Source organism: Rhagoletis pomonella, unplaced genomic scaffold, assembly GCF_013731165.1.
Source record: "Rhagoletis pomonella isolate Grant_MI unplaced genomic scaffold, Rhpom_1.0 Rhpom_scaffold_00003, whole genome shotgun sequence".
NCBI classification, from domain to species: domain Eukaryota; kingdom Metazoa; phylum Arthropoda; class Insecta; order Diptera; family Tephritidae; genus Rhagoletis; species Rhagoletis pomonella.
Genome location: NW_023458557.1, coordinates 96,785,736 through 96,803,596, shown reverse-complemented (window position 1 = coordinate 96,803,596; position 17,861 = coordinate 96,785,736). Strand labels below are relative to the sequence as shown.

General features: G+C 35.6%; 2 protein-coding genes and 1 non-coding gene across 3 annotated transcripts; all 3 read left to right on the top strand.

The window, feature by feature from the left end:
* Positions 1-2,867: 2,867 nt before the first annotated feature.
* Positions 2,868-9,487, top strand: LOC118735898 (DNA topoisomerase 2; the record flags this gene model as incomplete). The annotated part of the gene is given in 8 exon segments (XM_036465921.1): positions 2,868-3,458; positions 3,522-3,942; positions 4,004-4,804; positions 4,892-5,720; positions 6,306-7,386; positions 7,451-7,741; positions 7,808-8,167; positions 8,406-9,487. Coding segments are annotated over 8 exon segments (4,416 nt in total). The 3' UTR covers positions 8,466-9,487.
* Positions 9,488-11,662: 2,175 nt separating this feature from the next.
* Positions 11,663-16,355, top strand: LOC118735897 (ran GTPase-activating protein). Its single transcript, XM_036465920.1, has 7 exons — positions 11,663-11,862; positions 11,939-12,620; positions 12,676-12,877; positions 14,885-15,049; positions 15,106-15,207; positions 15,272-15,451; positions 15,537-16,355. Exons 1-7 carry the CDS (start codon positions 11,757-11,759, stop codon positions 15,867-15,869), a joined length of 1,770 nt encoding a protein of 589 aa, XP_036321813.1. The 5' UTR covers positions 11,663-11,756; the 3' UTR covers positions 15,870-16,355.
* A 1,433-nt stretch (positions 16,356-17,788) lies between these two features.
* Trnav-cac lies at positions 17,789-17,861 on the top strand. Its single transcript has one exon. It is a non-coding gene; the product is annotated as a tRNA-Val (tRNA).

Below are 17,861 nucleotides of genomic sequence, written 5' to 3'. Positions count from 1 at the left end.
ATAGTGTAGTGGTAGTGATAACCAGACATTGAACAACCGGCCCTTAAAGTGCTTAATAAAGCAGAAAAAAGTGATCACGACGGCGCGGAGAAGAAACATAAACATGCATATAAAATGTGATCGTTAAAGCAATCGTTGTATTTAACCGGAGCTTCTACTTCCGATTAGTGCTCATCAGACATTGAATAACCGGCCCTTAATCATCTTTACCAACGTTACTGCCTCCATGCATATAACATTGGGTCGATAACGTCGGTACGAAGTTTAACTGCAGAGTAGCGTTAACCAGAGATCGTGAAAACTGCCGTAATGCTATATTCGGACCGATAACGAAAACACTTCGAAAACGAGTTTTGGGATTGTGGGCTGAAAGCTGTTCGCACCGGCTGTTGCTCTTTTCGTTGACATTTATTTCATCCTTTGTTTACTGTTTTGCTACGAAAAAAAAAATCAAAATCTTTGTCATTCATTTTCTTATCATTAGCAATCTTTCTTTTGTTCATATTTAGATTTTGCCCGCCAATTGACAATAAATCCCAACTAGCGTATTAGAGATGATAAAATATGACTTCCACTTCGATAAATATATCTAAAATACTGGTCCGGTTAAATACAACGACTGCTTTATCGACAATTGTTATATGCATGATGTCAAAAACATCAATAATGGTGTTAACCGGGAGGTAGTGATAACCAGACATTGAACAAGGCTATAAAATATACAGTCAGCGTCAAAAATACGAATACCCTGACGTTTTGACGATTTTATTCATTTATATTTCAGGAATTTAGATTTTTATAGTTGTGGTTATAGTAAGACATAAAACTAATTTCTTTGTTAATATTAGTGTGGCGTTCTAATGTTTATTTCAATATTATTTATTAGCTTTGTATCACGATTACGTTTATTTAGGTGGGTAGGTAGTTGAACAATGCAAACACTGCTTAAGACTTAAATATTTACTCAAATTTGAGTTTCAATTGTTCAACTTTATAAATTACGTATAGTCAAATAATTAAATGCCAGAAATTGCATAAAATATAAAATTGTCCTCATGAAACACATGGCGCAAAGTTGCCCAATTGGCCAAATATGAAACGTGCGCGTATATATGAGTACCTTTAATGTAAATCTGTATTTGAGCCTGTTTTGTGCGCATTTTTACATTCTTAACAAAGTTTTCAGGTCTAATTTTGTTATAAGCATAAAAATGTTTGGTAATTCTGGTAATGAAAGTGGAATTTTACTACATCCACAGACCTAAAGTATGTAGTATTGAAAAGTGTAACTTCTGCAAGCACTTGGAAATTCGTAAAGGTTGTGGCAAACTAGCGATGGCAGTACGTTGTTGTTGTAAGAGCATGTAAATGCCCCAAAGAGTTTTTGTGGAATGACGTCGGAGTGACAATGTTGGCCAAATATGAATCTGGGTCGCCTCGGTAAAGTAGATCCGATTATCGATGGCACTATCGATAGTATCGAGAGTACATCACTATCGCAAATATGGATGGTTGTTGTTGTAGCGTCATACAAATTCGCCAAAGGGTTTTTGGGGAATGACGCTGGAGCATTAGCGCACACAAGGGGTGGGTTTTGGGGTTCAAACCCCCCCTAAAGCTAATAACCTCAAATACAATATGTATCTTAAAGCTAAGAATCCAGCTCTCAAGGAAATTATAAGAAATATTTATTATAATTTCTGTTGCTTGAAAAAGCGCGAAAATATACGAGCTTTTTTTCTTGAGAGCTGCAAATTGATTTAAGAAATTTTGGTAGAAGAATATTTCTTTTCCATTTCTCGTCCGTCGTTTTATATGAATTTTTCATTTTTCTTGAGAGTTCAGTTAATTTTTTCGGTATTTGAAATATTAAAAAAATTTTGCAATTGTGAAAAATCACCAACTCTATCGAAAACCAGAAATCAAAAAATGAACATAGAAGTGCAAAAATTCATGGAATCAATAAATTTATTTTTACTGACTCTTTTTTTAAATATTTGATTAGGTACTTTTGAAAGTTGAGCGCATATTGAGTTTATAGAACTTTTTATTAAACAAGTAGTTTTTAAGGAAAGAAAACAACCGACTTCAATTCTCATATTCAAATTTAGGGGTACCATTAATTTGTTCATGACCCTATCATCGGATCTCTAAAACAAATTACGGGACGAACCTTGAGGTACTATCTTTCTAATAAAAAAAAGATTATTGAAAACGGTTCACGTGGTCCAAAGTTATGTATTCCGGCGAGATGATAACCTCCCTTTTTTTGAAGTCGGTTAAAAGCGTTTGAGTTCTGTTTATCCGTAAATAAAGTGCAGTTTATGAATTTTAAAACGTTTATTTATTTATTACATACTGTACATAAAACTTGCCAAATGTATTTTAAAGAGAGTATTATCTGAAGCAAATTTTCAGCATTTTCCGGTGATATATCTTCAGAAATATAAAACCCCCCCTAAAATATATTCCTGGGTGCGCCCCTGCGCTGGAGTGACAGTCCTTGGCCAGATATAAACCTGGGTCGTTTCGGTTACGTAGACCCGACTGTCGTGTGAATGCATTGCAGAAGGGGGTTCGATCGTTCCTTTAATTTCTCCGATTAACACTCTTCTTCCAATCATTACTAGAGTTTCTTCCAAAGTTCAATTCAATTCAATTTCAATGCTTTATTTAGTCAACATTTAAGTATGTTTTTTACAATATTTTTGTAACTTACACTACATATGCATTTTTTTTGTGCTAACAAACTAATTATAATTAAAAATGTGTAAAATTTACTGATATTAAACTATGTCTTCGGTCTCACCTATTTTTTTTTTTTAAATTCGATATCAAATTTTAATAATGTCATTCTTTCCACTTAGCGTTCAAATCTAACAACAATGGAGAACGGAAGTGGTAGTGTTGCTGGGAGCGGTACCTCCATTGAGAAAATGTACCAAAAGAAGTCTCAATTGGAGCATATTCTATTGCGTCCCGATACGTATATTGGTTCAGTGGAGGCCGTTACCGAAACCATGTGGGTGTATAACGAGGAAAAAAATCGCATGATACAGCGGCAAGTAACGTATGTGCCCGGATTGTATAAGATTTTCGATGAAATTCTTGTAAATGCCGCCGATAACAAACAACGCGACAAATCAATGAATACAATCAAGATTGATATTGACGCAGAAAAGAATACCATCTCAATTTGGAATAATGGACAAGGAATACCGGTTACCATTCACAAGGAGCATAAAATGTATGTGCCAGAGATGATTTTTGGCCATCTGTTGACTTCGTCGAATTACAACGATGATGAAAAGAAAGTGACTGGTGGACGCAATGGTTATGGCGCAAAGCTGTGTAATATTTTCTCCACAAGTTTCACTGTGGAAACAGCCACTAAGGAGTATAAGAAAAATTTTAAACAAATTTGGGCTAACAATATGTCGAAAACCACACCGCCAAAGGTAAGATCTTTATTTGCGATGCCTAAAAAAATATTTTCTTTTTTTAATATATTTTTTTACTAGATCAAGGAATTTGCTGGTACTGATTTTACACGAATTACATTCAGTCCTGACTTGTCTAAGTTCAAAATGGAAAGACTCGATGATGATATTGTGGCTTTGATGTGTCGTCGTGCTTATGACATTGCCGCCGCAACAAAAGGTGTAGCTGTGTATTTGAATGGCAAAAAATTGCCAGTAAAGAATTTTAAAGATTACATTGACTTGTATGTAAAGAATACTGAAGAATCTGGACAACCAATAAAAATTGTTTACGAACAAGCTGGTGAACGTTGGGAGGTGGCATGTTGTCCTTCAGACAATAATTTTCAACAAGTCTCTTTCGTCAATTCAATCGCCACAACAAAGGGTGGACGACACGTTGACTATGTAGTTGATATGATCACCAAACAATTAATTGAAGTTGTGAAGAAGAAGAACAAAGGTCATTATAAAAATAATAATTTGTTAGGAGTATTTTTCAATCTGTGTGCTTTTTATCGCAGGTGGTATTAATATTAAGCCGTTTCAAGTAAAAAATCACATGTGGGTGTTCATTAACTGTTTAATCGAGAATCCCACATTCGATTCGCAAACTAAAGAGAATATGACATTGCAATCCAAAAGCTTTGGATCCAAATGCGTTCTATCAGAAAAATTTATTTCGAACGTATCAAAGTCTGGTATTGTCGAAGCAGTATTGTCTTGGGCAAAATTTAAGGCGCAGAGCGAAATCGATAAGAAGGGTGGCAAGAAATCGTCCAAAATAAAGAATTTGCCAAAGCTTGAAGATGCGAATGAAGCTGGAAAATCCAATTCATATTTATGTACACTTATCTTAACTGAGGGAGACTCAGCCAAATCTTTGGCTGTATCCGGTCTTGGAGTTATTGGACGTGATCTGTATGGTGTATTTCCGTTGCGTGGTAAACTTTTGAATGTACGCGAAGCTTCCTTTAAACAACTAGCTGAAAATGCTGAAATCAATAATCTTGTGAAGATTATCGGTTTGCAATACAAAAAAAAATACACGACCGTTGACGACTTGAAAACTTTACGTTATGGCAAAGTAATGATAATGACGGATCAGGATCAGGACGGTTCACATATAAAGGGACTTCTAATTAATTTTATACATACCAATTGGCCAGAATTGCTGCGTCTGCCATTCCTTGAGGAATTCATTACGCCGATTGTCAAAGCTTCCAAGAAAGATCATGTACTATCCTTCTATTCGCTACCAGAGTTCGAAGAATGGCAGAACGATACGCCAAATCATAGCACATACAATGTCAAATACTACAAAGGTAATGTTTTTTTTTTTTTTTGTAATGCGAATGTAGCAATGATGAATGCTCAACAAAAACTAATAAAAGTGCTATGTTTTTTTTAAGGTTTGGGTACCTCTACTTCTAAGGAGGCTAAAGAATATTTCCAAGACATGGAACGTCATCGGATCACATTCAAGTATGATGGTAGTGTCGATGATGATGCCATTGTTATGGCTTTCTCAAAAAAACATGTAGATGCGCGTAAGGAATGGTTAACATCGCATATGGACGAAGTGAAGCGCAGAAAGTTACTCGGTTTACCGGAACGCTATCTGTACACCAAGGGCACCAAGCACATTACCTACTCGGATTTTGTTAATCTTGAATTGATACTCTTCTCAAATGCTGACAATGTTCGTTCCATACCATGCCTCGTAGATGGATTTAAGCCCGGTCAGCGAAAGGTCATGTTCACATGTTTTAAACGTAACGATAAACGCGAGGTCAAAGTGGCGCAATTGTCTGGCTCAGTGGCTGAAATGTCTGCCTATCATCACGGCGAGATGTCGCTTCAGGCCACCATTATTAATTTGGCACAAAATTATGTTGGATCGAACAATATTAATTTATTGGAGCCTCGCGGTCAATTTGGTACCCGTCTACAAGGCGGAAAGGATTGTGCCAGTTCTCGTTATATTTTCACTCTGATGTCACCATTAACAAGACTTATATTCCACCCCTCCGACGACCCACTACTAACTTATGAAGTCGATGATGGACAAAAGATTGAACCGACATGGTATGTGCCAATAATACCGATGGTTTTGGTGAACGGCGCTGATGGTATTGGAACTGGTTGGTCCACAAAGATTTACAATCACAATCCTCGCGATATTCTACAGAACATTCGGAGAATGTTGGCCAAAGAGGAACCCTTACCAATGCACCCATGGTAAGTACATTTCTCCATAGATAATCAGCCTTATTGCGTAAGTCGTAAATTATACTAAATTGTACTACTCGTCAACATTGGCATTGCCTACTATCTTTCTGAAATAAGTAAACGACGAAAAGCGTTAAAAACTATCCAATACTACAATACAGACCTCGCAACTAAGGACTTTGTACCGTTAACTTATAGGTCCAATAACAACTGTGTTTCAGATATTTGGTCTTGCTTTAACCGAATTTACGTAGCCAGAATCGTAAAATTTTGTGGGCTATTTTTTTTTTGAAACATTTACATATATGAGTTTTTGTTTTAATACAAATCCTCGATTAAGTAGCTATGACACTTTGAAATCGAAAAATGTTTGTTAAAAATTTCAATAATAGATCTCCGAAATAGCAGATATAACTTCTACCATGTGTAAATTATTGTGGTTTTTCCACATGTTTTATCAGAAACGGCCTCAAGCTTAATAAAATTGTTGATAATAATAGATAAAAATAAATTTTCTTATATTTATAAATGTATCGGAATTACCCACACAGCACTGCCTATACTTGTTTTAATTCGCTTCGTTCTTTTGTGAAGGTACAAGAATTTCAAGGGTAGCATTGATTACGTTTCTGATGGCCGCTACATTTCATCCGGTAACATACAAATTGTTCAAAACAATAAAATAGAAATCTCTGAGTTACCTGTTGGTACTTGGACCCAATCGTACAAAGAAAGTGTACTGGATGTGCTTTCCAACGGCGAAAAAAATAAAGCTGTTGTGGCCGATTATCGAGAGTATCATACTGATACAACAGTTCGATTTGTGATTACATTTACACCTGGTGAATTCGAACGTTTACAAGAAGAGGATGGCGGCTTTCATCGCGTATTCAAATTAACGTCTTCAATGTCCACTAATCAAATGCACTGTTTCGACCAGAACAACTGCTTACGCCGTTTCCCCACCTCGATAGACATTCTGAAAGAGTACTTCCCAGTGCGTTTGGAATTTTATAACAAACGCAAGGAATATCTAATGGGGCAGTTGACTGCTCAGGCGGATCGTTTGACCGATCAGGCCCGCTTCATAATGGAAAAATGTGATCGCACGATTGTTGTTGAGAATAAAAAGAGGAAAGTCATGATAGACGAGCTGATCAAGCGTGGTTATAAACCTGATCCGGTGAAAGAATGGCAACGCCGCATAAAAATGGAAGATGAGGAGGAACCGGATGAGGAAGAAGAAGAGGAAGCGCAGGACACGACATCTTCGACAGTAAAGAAAGAGAAAAAACCTGTCGATCCAGAAAAGGCATTCAATAAATTAACCGATGTCAAGAAATTTGATTATTTGCTCGGAATGTCCATGTGGATGCTTACGGAAGAGAAGAAAAATGAATTGTTGAAGCAGCGCGACATAAAGTTAGCAGAGCTCTCGGCTCTGAAAGCTAAAACTATTGAAGCATTGTGGCTGGACGATCTAGACGATTTGGAAAAGAAACTTGATGAACTCGAAGAACGTGAACGCCTAGAGGAATTGGGCATCAATAAAAAACAGGCAAAGGCCTTGTCTGCTAAAGCTAAAGCGTTGACTGGTACTTTGAAGAAGCGTGCTGCTAAGGGCGGTAATGATAACATTTTCCCAGATCCCCATGGAGTTAAGATTGAATTCAAGGTAGGCGTTTACATAAGTGGCATGCCTCATTATGCATAGCATAACTTTTATTTGGATATTTCAGGTTACCGAGGAAATAATGAAGAAGATTTCAACTGCGGTGGCGGCAGCCTCCAGACCGAAGGTTAAGAAAGAAAAGGTAGAAAAAGGTGCGAAAGGCGCCAAGGGCGATGAAATTGATGAGTTTGATGCAATGGTTGAAGGTGGTGCTAAGGGGCCGAAAGGTTCGCCTGAAGCTATGAAAAAGACAAAGGCTAAGGCAGCAGGAGCTGATGGGGACGGGGAAAAGAAAAAGAAAGTTCGCAAACCGAAAGCAGATGGATTGAAACAATCTAAACTAAACTTCGGCAAAGGGGTAGGATTTTGGGATATGACTTTATTGTGAACGGTTGTTAAAATTTTGTCTGGGTTTTTCCAACAGCGTAAAAAGAAGCGTGGATCTTCGGACGAAGAAGATTTGGCATCAGGAAGCGATGTCGAAATGAATGTTGCAGTTGCTCCACGCGCCGACCGACCGGGACGAAGGGCAACTGCCAAGAAAATCAATTATTCTGGCCTTCTAAACAGCGATGAGGAACAAAGTAGTGATGGCGAGCTAGTGTTCAGAGATAATGAAGGTGTCAAAGAACACTCACATCACGTGGCACATATGTCAGATGTCGAAAATGGAAGCGATGCGCAAATTATCAGTGACTCGGACTCCACACCAGCCAAGAAAAAACCAACAGCGAAACGTCCACGAAAGAAGGCGATGACAAGTGATAGCGACAGTGACAAAAAGGTGAGAACTCTTATTATTTAGATACATTTTCGTACTCTTAAGGACCGATTTCTCAGGTAGCTTTTAAAATTTATCCGTACTTTAAACACAAATTTCGTTCTGAAAGAAGGTATTTAAAGTTCAGATTAATTTTAAAGTCTACTTAAGAAAAAGTTTAAGGAAGAATTTTTTAGAAATTGAGTAAAAAAAACTTACAATCTGTTACATTAACTTTAATTATTTTGTTTTATTTTTTCAGAAAAAGAAGAAAAGGATTGTTGTTTCCGCCAGTGAGGATGACGATTCGGATTTTGAGTGATAAGCATATTCAACTTAATACTAAAAATAAGAGTTGTGCAAATGAGTCTGTTAGAAAGAAAATAGACGAGAGCCAAGAAAAGGTGGAACAAAGAAAATGAAAAGAAAAGAAAAGTTTGAGTTATCACACCATAATTTAAATGTTTTCTAAACATTCACGTTGTATCAATCGTCACTATTCATATTCCCACCGCCTACCCTTAATAGCACGTGCATTCAAGCAAAAATATCGGATTCAAAAAGGATCATTGGAACACCGTTCAGCATTTCCCTGAACCCATATTGTGTATCACAATTTAGAATATTGCTGGTTTATTTTCGTTTTAAAACAATAAGCATATTCTTTTTATTAAAAACATCTATCGCAACCTGCAAAAAGAATAGCATATTTCTGTTACCTAAATTGGTTTTTATATGTTCGTATTTCAATGTCAATATTTCAATTTACAATTAAACTAATAATTGCGGTCGTCGCCTTTAAAGACCGGATGAAATTAAATCGTTTGTCTTTGCCTCTAGAGCACTTGTTTAAGTTTTTTTAAGTATTTTCAAGATTTAGATTTTAAATGTAAATATAAATGATTTAACTTAAAATGTCCCTTTTCGGCTTATTTGCGTGAATGTTCCATGAAACATGCAAGCTACAAGCATGTGAAAAGAATGCATATTTTATTAGTATTTTTATGAGAACTATCGAAACAAATTGAAGAGTTTGTATCGGAAAAATACGTTTTTTATAAATTCATGTTTTCGCGTAAATTTTACTTTTTTGTGTATTTCAACAATTAGTGAAACTCACAAAAGTTTGGGTAACAATTTCCATTCGAAACCAAATTTAACTTACATTCTCGAAATATCCATAAGATATATGTATTAATGTAACTGAAAAATCCACAGACGGATTTGAAGATGGAACATTGCACATATTATTAAGTATTACCAATTAAGGTTATACTTAAACACTATCACTCAATATACTACAAATAAAATACATTTTATTAAAGCCAAACAGAAATGAGCTGATTTACTGAGTTTTTTTGTTATATAAATTCAAGTTTTTTTTTAATTTTTAATTATCCTTTCTAGTCATCATTGTACATACATACATACATACATGCATGTATTTACACTGGACAATTTTTTTTGTTTTAATTTTTTCCTCTGAAATTTTAGGTATTTTTATGTGTTCATGTTTTTGCCTCTTAAGTGCAATGCGATGTCAAAGTTAGGGTGCGTTCGAAATGCATCAAGCCAAAGCATCAGTCCCTTTTATTACAACAACGCTTTTATCAACTTGCAATGTTGTATGTCCAGACACCTTTACTTAATTATAGATTATAATTACGGTGACAATATTTATGGGAGCATTATTTATTATATTTCAAATTTGTTCCACAACAGCTTACAGATCTTAAAGCATTCTTCAATGATCCTAGATCACTGATGGGCACTGCCTTGCCAAAGCTCTCTTAAGCTTTCTATACATTTTGTATAGGCACGAGCAGAGTAAAGGCTCTCTGCCCATCGCTGTCCTAGATGTATTGGCCCTGAAACAGTATCCTTATTGTAACATAACGAATTTGTAGGATAATTTTCTCGAGATTTTTACCCCGTTAAAAATCCATTAAATTTTAGTATAATAAAGTGCAATCTTAAGTCGCCAAGGCTTACCAATAATTTTTGGCTTTTTTTTTGACGGTGTTACGAATTTTTTCTCATACAAAGTATGAGCGACCATTTTTTTAAAAGAGGAGCAAATGGGCTGCACTTTCTACTCGCACTTTATAATACTCAATTTTAATGAGTTATAAAATTGCAAACCAAACCGTCCTAAATATTCTGATTAAAAAGATTGAAAGTTTGGTGTAACCGTGCAGAAATAATTTTGACAGTTTTTTGCACAAAGTTGGAAATTTGTATTATATGGTTTTTGTTAGGAAAAAAGCTTTACTTTCATAAAATAAATACTAAACATTAAATAAACTAAGGAAAAATAGCCAAAACTTACTAAAATGTCGAGTCCCAATTTCTATTTTGGTCACTGTATGTATTCCTCGATTCGAATCACAGGCGTTCACAGATTAGAAAATAATGACTGTTTATGGAGAAAATTAGGATCATATACCAACATCATTTAAAACTCCTTCATAGGCATGGCATTTTAATGAGCTGTTAAGGCGTCGAAACACCGAATACGGGCCAAATACAGAACATTTGACGTACGGTATAAAATAAATTGCCAGGACAATGGGTCAAAGACTGTCCCGTGTGATACAGGACGGATGGTCACCGTAATTATAAACAAAGTTCCAATAAAAAGGTCTACGGTATCAACATCGTATATGGTATATGTCGCCTAAGCGGAAGTGCTTAAATATTGCGCCTAAAATATGCACTACAACGCTACAGCGCAAATGGACGACACGCGATTTCTTTAAATGAAACTAATTGGTGCTTGTATGTATGTATGTATAATAAGTATAATTTGTTAATAATTGATCACGATTTTAACTTTAAACGAAAAGTTTTAACTCCAAAGAAAACTCGATAGTAACGATATTCTTTCGTACGGTCTATAGATTTACGTTCATTGTAATGATCTTATACGTTAAAGCATACCTACATAGGTGTAAATCTGTTTTAGTTGTTTTTTTACTTAACGGAGTATCACCCTGTACCACAAATTGTCAGCACAAGGCGAATTTATACAAATTGTGTTGCCGTGTTGCGACTAAAGGCCAATTTGATCCTTTTAAGCGCCAATACCCTTTGACTCGACTTTTTAATAATTTAGATTTTTTTACCCTTTTCCAAAATTATGTGCGATTTTTGCCCCTTTCAGTGATTTTTCAATGAAATTTTATTAGAACCATTCTTTTATAAAATATTTCCTCCTGTAATTACGAAAAAATTCATCTTTTATAACTTCAATGCAACTCTTTTGTGTGTATGTTTGCAACCGTGTTTTAGGAAAATCTTGTCCCGCTATTTTATTTTTAAATTCAGCAGCGGAATGTTTTAGCAGCGTAAATACTTAATGTAAATTAGATTTTGACTTTGGTTCTCAGATTTATTCTTTTACTAGTAAAGAAGACCAAAATAATAATGTGACACTGTTTTCGTCAATTACACCTTTTTTGTGACTTTCTGAAAATTCTCAACGGCAACACTACTTGGACAGCTGCAAGACGGCGGCGAAAACCGGCTTGTTTTGTAGGTTATTCCGAAGCGAACTAATGAACATTTGAAATTCGCTACAGCATTCTGCGAAATAGTTTAGTAATTTTGAATAATGGCAAATTTTAATTTCCAAACAATTGCGCAGGAGTTGAATGAGGTCCAGGAAGAGGGGCTTTCATTTGAGGATAAACAGTTAACGTGGGATACGGCAGATGATGGTAAGAGCTCAAGTAAACTTTTATATTGAATATGCTCATGAACCCCGTCTTTTGCCGTGCTGTACTTTTTACCTAGTTGCTGATATTGTTAAGGCTTTGGAAACAACAAAGATTGTACACTACCTTAAATTAGGTGGTAATACATTAGGTATAGACGCAGCAGCTGCCATCGGTAGTGGGCTTGAAAAGCATCCCGAGTTTCGTAAAGCGCTATGGTATAATATGTTTTCACGACGCCTAAAGACGGAGACACCAATTTCCTTGAAGCACTTGGGAAAGGGTTTAATGGTTGCTGGAGCAAAACTAACAGTTTTGGATTTGAGTGATAATGCCCTTGGCCCCAATGGCATGGCTGGACTTGAGGACTTGTTGCGTTCACCGGTTGTCTACTCACTAAAAGTGTTGCGTCTAAACAATTGCGGATTGGGTATTGGCGGCGGACAAATGCTTTCAAAAGCCATATTGGATTGCCATAAGAGCAGTGTTGCTGCCGGCACACCACTTCAATTGAAAATTTTTATTGCTGGTCGCAATCGGTTAGAAAACGATGGCGCTAAAGCTATTGCGAAAATATTCTCAGCTCTGAAAACACTAGAAGAAATAGCAATGCCTCAAAACTCGATATATCATGTCGGAATTGCTGCATTGGCTGCCGGCTTCAAAGAGAATCCCAATTTGCGTATACTGAACTTGAATGACAATACTGTGACTGAGAAAGGGGCTGCATCTTTAGCAGAAGCCTTTGCCTATACACCTATGTAAATGAATGAAGTTAATAATAACGAGCAAATTAATGCTTTGGTTTTGTAACAGGTTGCAAGAAATCAATTTTGGCGATTGCTTGTTAAAAACGCATGGCGCTTATCACTTCGCTGAATCGTTGACTGAAAATCATCTTCTGCTAGAGGTCGTAGATTTGGGCTTCAATGAAATTGGCGCTGATGGAGGAGTTGTGTTAGCCGAAGCGTTACAGAACAAGCCTAATCTTAAAAGAATCAATTTGGACGGAAACCAGGCAAGCTTTTTCATTTTTTTAATTATAAATTTTTTTTTGAAAAACAACATGATAAAAATTCTTCCAAGTCTCGACTGTCCTGGAAACGACAGTTAAAACGTTTTAACGACGGCCGCCACATGCACATACGTATGTACCATTGTACAAATGTATGTACATAGGTATATACATATATCCAAGAACGTCAACATCCTACATCGTTTTCCAGTTACGTTAATACATATATTTGTAGTTACCATTCTAATGTTAGAGATTGCATTTTAGTGTGGTCGTGCGAAGGAATTATTTATTGTATAGGTAAAATTTACTGTTACGAAATTGGGGCTTACTGTAGCACTGATAAAAATTGTAACACGAACAAGCCAGAGCATTATTCAAAATTTGTTAACAACGACACACTACCTAGTGAATATTGTATAAGATGCTGCGGCTGGAAGGTATTTTTGTGGTCCCTCCTAAAACGAATGGCCTCATTCATAAAAATAAAATAGTAGAAACTATTTCTGTGTTCCATCCCAAAACTATAATTCAGAAAAAATTAAATTGGTTTAAATAGCTTTATGCTGCATTTACATTTTGATTCCATCCCAAAACTCTCATTCATAAAAAATAAAATATATTTTAAAAGCTTCATGAATTGAGATTTTCAACCAACTTTTCGATTTATGAAGCATTTTTAATTTTTTAACTTATGTGCTAACTAATAGTTTTAGATGTTGTAAGAGGATTCGATATTTATTAAAAGATTTCGTATTATTTCGGTTTTGTCTTATTTTCGGTGCCACTTTTGGACTTAGCAAATTTTCTTTTCAATGAATATAAGCGAGAAAATATAAAACGAGTGCCTTAATCCTTTTCGAAGCGATGCATTTTTAACATATCTTGCTTCTTATATCAAATTATGCGTTTTCATAAAAAGTGGACTTGCAACTTTTCACTCCAAGCTAGCGAAATACTTTCGTTTGATACCCATATTCTAATATTTAGCTTATCTTATCAATTTAACTGAATTAAAATTTTCAAATACATAGTAGGTACCCGCTTCAAATATATTTTCTAGAGTAAACTTCCTTAAACCACTTTAGTTTGATGACGGTATTGTAATATTTCATTTATTTTATCAAATTAATTGAATGAAATTTTTGAAACAGGTGGCAAACTTCCTTAAATATATTTTCAGCAGTAAACTTCACAAAAATATTTTCAGCTGTAAAGCTCTTTAAACCTTTTTCTTTTGACAGCCAGTCGCACTATTTGTTTTGTCATCAATTTACTTAAACTGAAATTTTCAAACAGGTGGCAACTCACTATTTTATTATGTATTTTAAGTTAGGCCTCTAGCAATACATCGTTGAATACTGCAGTCAATGTCCTGCATTAGTTTTTGAGTGATGCGCGTACAAACATATAGACAAAAAAATTCAAAAACTTGTTGATTTGGCTACTCTTGCTCTAAAAAGACGCCCCCTACCCCCCTCCCCACCATATAAATAATGGGAGTTTTCTCTCTTTTACCTTTCCTCCTATCATGAATAAAAATTTCCTGAGGAATTTTTATATTAAATGGCGGAGTTGAGCTCTTAAAAAAGTGTCCAAACAGCTTTTTTCGAGGAAAATGCTACTCCCTGGGAGTTAATTATTGGTAGATTTCTTTCTCGGGAGAAACGAATTCCCCGGGAGTATTAAGAATTGGCCTAATAGATTATTTTTTCAGTCATGAATTTGAGCAAAAAAAAAAACCGAATACAAATTTCGAAACGCGTACTAAACCTTAATCCTTTTAGTATAGTTTTGTCAACAGTTTCTTACTGGATCCTATACTTCGTCTTTAGTTGAAATTGAACCAAGCCTTATTGTAAATACAACTTTTGGAAATACTCTTTCGGTTTCGCAGAAGGCTAGGCAAAAGGACATCATTTCACGGAAATTAAAATCGGCTCAGTAGCTTTCATACATTCCCCCATATACTACCTAAGTAAACTTATATAAAAGTATACGAATTTTTAGTTTGGATATGAGGGACGAGAACGTATAATAGAAATTATTGAGTCATCTGCTAATCCAAATGCATTGGAGAGTCTTGAAGAAGATCAATCTGAGTGTGAGGATAACGAAGAGGACGGCGCGGATGAGGATGACGACGATGATGAAGGTGATGAGGACGATGAAGATGTAAGTCCCAAGTATTTCCAGCAAAGTAATTTTAACGATGCTTAAACATATTTTAGGACACAACTGAAGAAGTGGATGAAGATGAGGATTATCAAGATGAAGACGCTGATGAAGAAGGCGACGAAGCCTTTATAACTTCTCCAGCGTTTACTACAAATGTGAGCTAAATTTCGATGTCCTTTCGCATAAATAGTTAAATTATTTACACTTTATTTTATTTAGCTTCTAAACGCCAATGAGTCCTTTACTTCTGCTAAAAACGTTCACTTTGACGATACAAATACACCAACAAAGCCACTAACAGTGGAATCATTTTGTTTGAGTCAAAAACCTTGCAGTATTCAAGCATTCGAATCGTTGCAGGAAGACGATAAACTATCTGCGTTTAAAGGCATAATTGAGGTATTCACTGATGCATTCTAAAAACTATTTACGAATACATTCGAAAACTTTAAAAATTGAACTTTGATAATATTTACACTTGCAGCAATTCTCAGACGACAATCGCCTGCTGTTGCAAATTTTTACTACATTAAAATGTGCACATCTCTCGCAATCATCACCAGTTGCTCTGGAATTGGCCAAAACGCTTTTTAAGGAAACAGTGGATTACGCGGTACAGACGAAACAAGAGCGTCGTGTCTTAAATTATTTACTAATGCAACTTGGTTTGCTGCGTAGTGAGGAGAAATTCAGTAGTGCATACGATTTAAAAAGTTGTCGTTACGCATTACGGGAGACTTTGAAGGCTAATCCACAATTGGGCAGCGAGCATATGCGAAATGTTTTAAATGTTTTTTTACAACAATTGGATGTTTAAAATTAGATGGAGCGCTCGGTTGTTTTAATTAAATTTTGCCGCGCATTTACATTTTACAGATAAGTACGCTACCTAAGCAAATTGGTATTCATCATACGTTATTTGCATAAAACCCTGCTGGCCAAATAAAAATTTTAAGAAAAAATATGCAACTTACATCTAAATGCAAACGACGTTTTAAAAGGTGTTCACATGAGGCAACTTTTAGTTGAAAGCAACTATCGTCTGGTGTGAACGGCCTTTCAACTAATCGCTTCCAGTGAAGTTGGGGGCAGCCAACTTTTGATTCAACTAATCGCCCGTAAAGTTGCCTGTAAAATCGCCTCATTTAAACACCGTATTAACGTTTTACCCCTCTATTCTGATGGTAGTGGCGTTTGTATTTTTGCACGATTGTAGAAATAATTTTAATCCAACAATCGCAATTATTTATGCGTAATGATAACATGTAATTGGATTTATATATTAAACTTTTATTAAATTAAAAATTAAAATATTTATTTTTAATAAACTTTATAAAAATATGTAATAAATCATGGAATAATTGTGCTACCGAAAGTTTTTAATTGAAGTTGAAGGGTTTTAAACAGGGAAATTGCCTTTTTTCTGCTAAAGATATAGAGTATATTCGATTAAGAATGTCCACGATTTAGCTTTCCCTGATTCCATATATACACATTTCACGTTTCCTTTTTTTTTTTTTGCTTTTTTTAAGATATTTGCCTTTTCTGCCTTTAATTGTAAAGCGCAAAAAAAATGCTTTATTCCTGCAAATATGAAAGTTTTAAACGTTCCATATTTAATTTGGGCGCCATTTGTATAAACTCACGTCGAGCGCACGTTTAGTACATTCAAGGCTTTTCTTCGCGAAAATCGAATAAAAATGCTGCCAGAAAGCTTCAAAATGCATCTTGTGATTCAATATTACTACAGCTATAGATATGAGTTTTGTGAGTTAAAAACTAAAGAGAAAATAGTCGCACAAATTTTTCATATTCAGCCCTATTCAGAATACTCCCGGGGGGTTTGTTTTCCTGGAATTTGTTTCTCCCGAGAAATAAATCCTCCAATAATTAACTCCCAGGGAGTGGCATTTTCCCCGAATTTTCGGGAGGAGGAAATTCGAACTTCGAAAGAGCTGTTTGACACTTTTTTGACAGCTCAACTCCGCCATTTAAAATAAAAAAATCCTTGGGGGGGGGGGGGGGGAATTTTTATTCATGATAGGAGGAAAAGAGAAAAACTCCCGGGGAGTTTTTGTTCAGAATCGGTCTGATTATGAAACTAGTTCCATGCTAAAAACATAGTAAGGTAGAACCGTTCTCTCAATTTGTCGGCCATGATTTTTTTTTTTTAAGTTTGCCAGCATTTTAAAATCATTCAACTGAAAATGAAAAAATGAAGTTGTTCAAAATTTTTGTTCATTGTTACATGGAGCGTGTGTGAATCGGCAACAAAGTTCGCGGCGAGTAAATTTTTGACAACTATGAGGTGAATAAAATTTCAGTAGCTCATGAGGCTAGTGTGTTTACTATTACTATTACTTTTAAATTTTCCTTATACATATATATATATAATAGTACCCTGAAATGCCAGCTTAATAGGGTCGAGCCAGCTGCAGCAAAATCGTACAAGTGTGTGGTTCCTCATTTAAAACTATGGTCGGCATTGTTGTAATTTTTGTCGGAACAGATTCGCACCGACAGAATCGCGTAGGTGTGTGGATGCCTTAATGCTGAAATGCAGGGTGTAATATGAAATCAATTTAATAATATTGTAGCATCCTGTGGTTTAGTGCATTGCTAGCTTCCCATCAGGTGGTGTGAAACTTGAAGAGAATCTATTTTTAGGTAGATAGAGACAGCTGAGAAAATGTAAGATTTCGATTATATGTGCTTTCTGGAACATTATCCCCAACGGTTTCCGTAGTGTAGTGGTTATCACGTGTGCTTCACACGCACAAGGTCGCCGGTTCGAACCCGGCCGGAAACA

Bases quoted from the DNA above. Each gene is read 5' to 3' on its own strand.
- LOC118735897 (XM_036465920.1), top strand. From the start codon at position 11,757: ATGGCAAATTTTAATTTCCAAACAATTGCGCAGGAGTTGAATGAGGTC. The intron at 11,863-11,938 runs GTAAGAGCTCAA...CTTTTTACCTAG, and splicing joins GTGGGATACGGCAGATGATG to TTGCTGATATTGTTAAGGCT. The intron at 15,208-15,271 runs GTGAGCTAAATT...TATTTTATTTAG, and splicing joins CTCCAGCGTTTACTACAAAT to CTTCTAAACGCCAATGAGTC.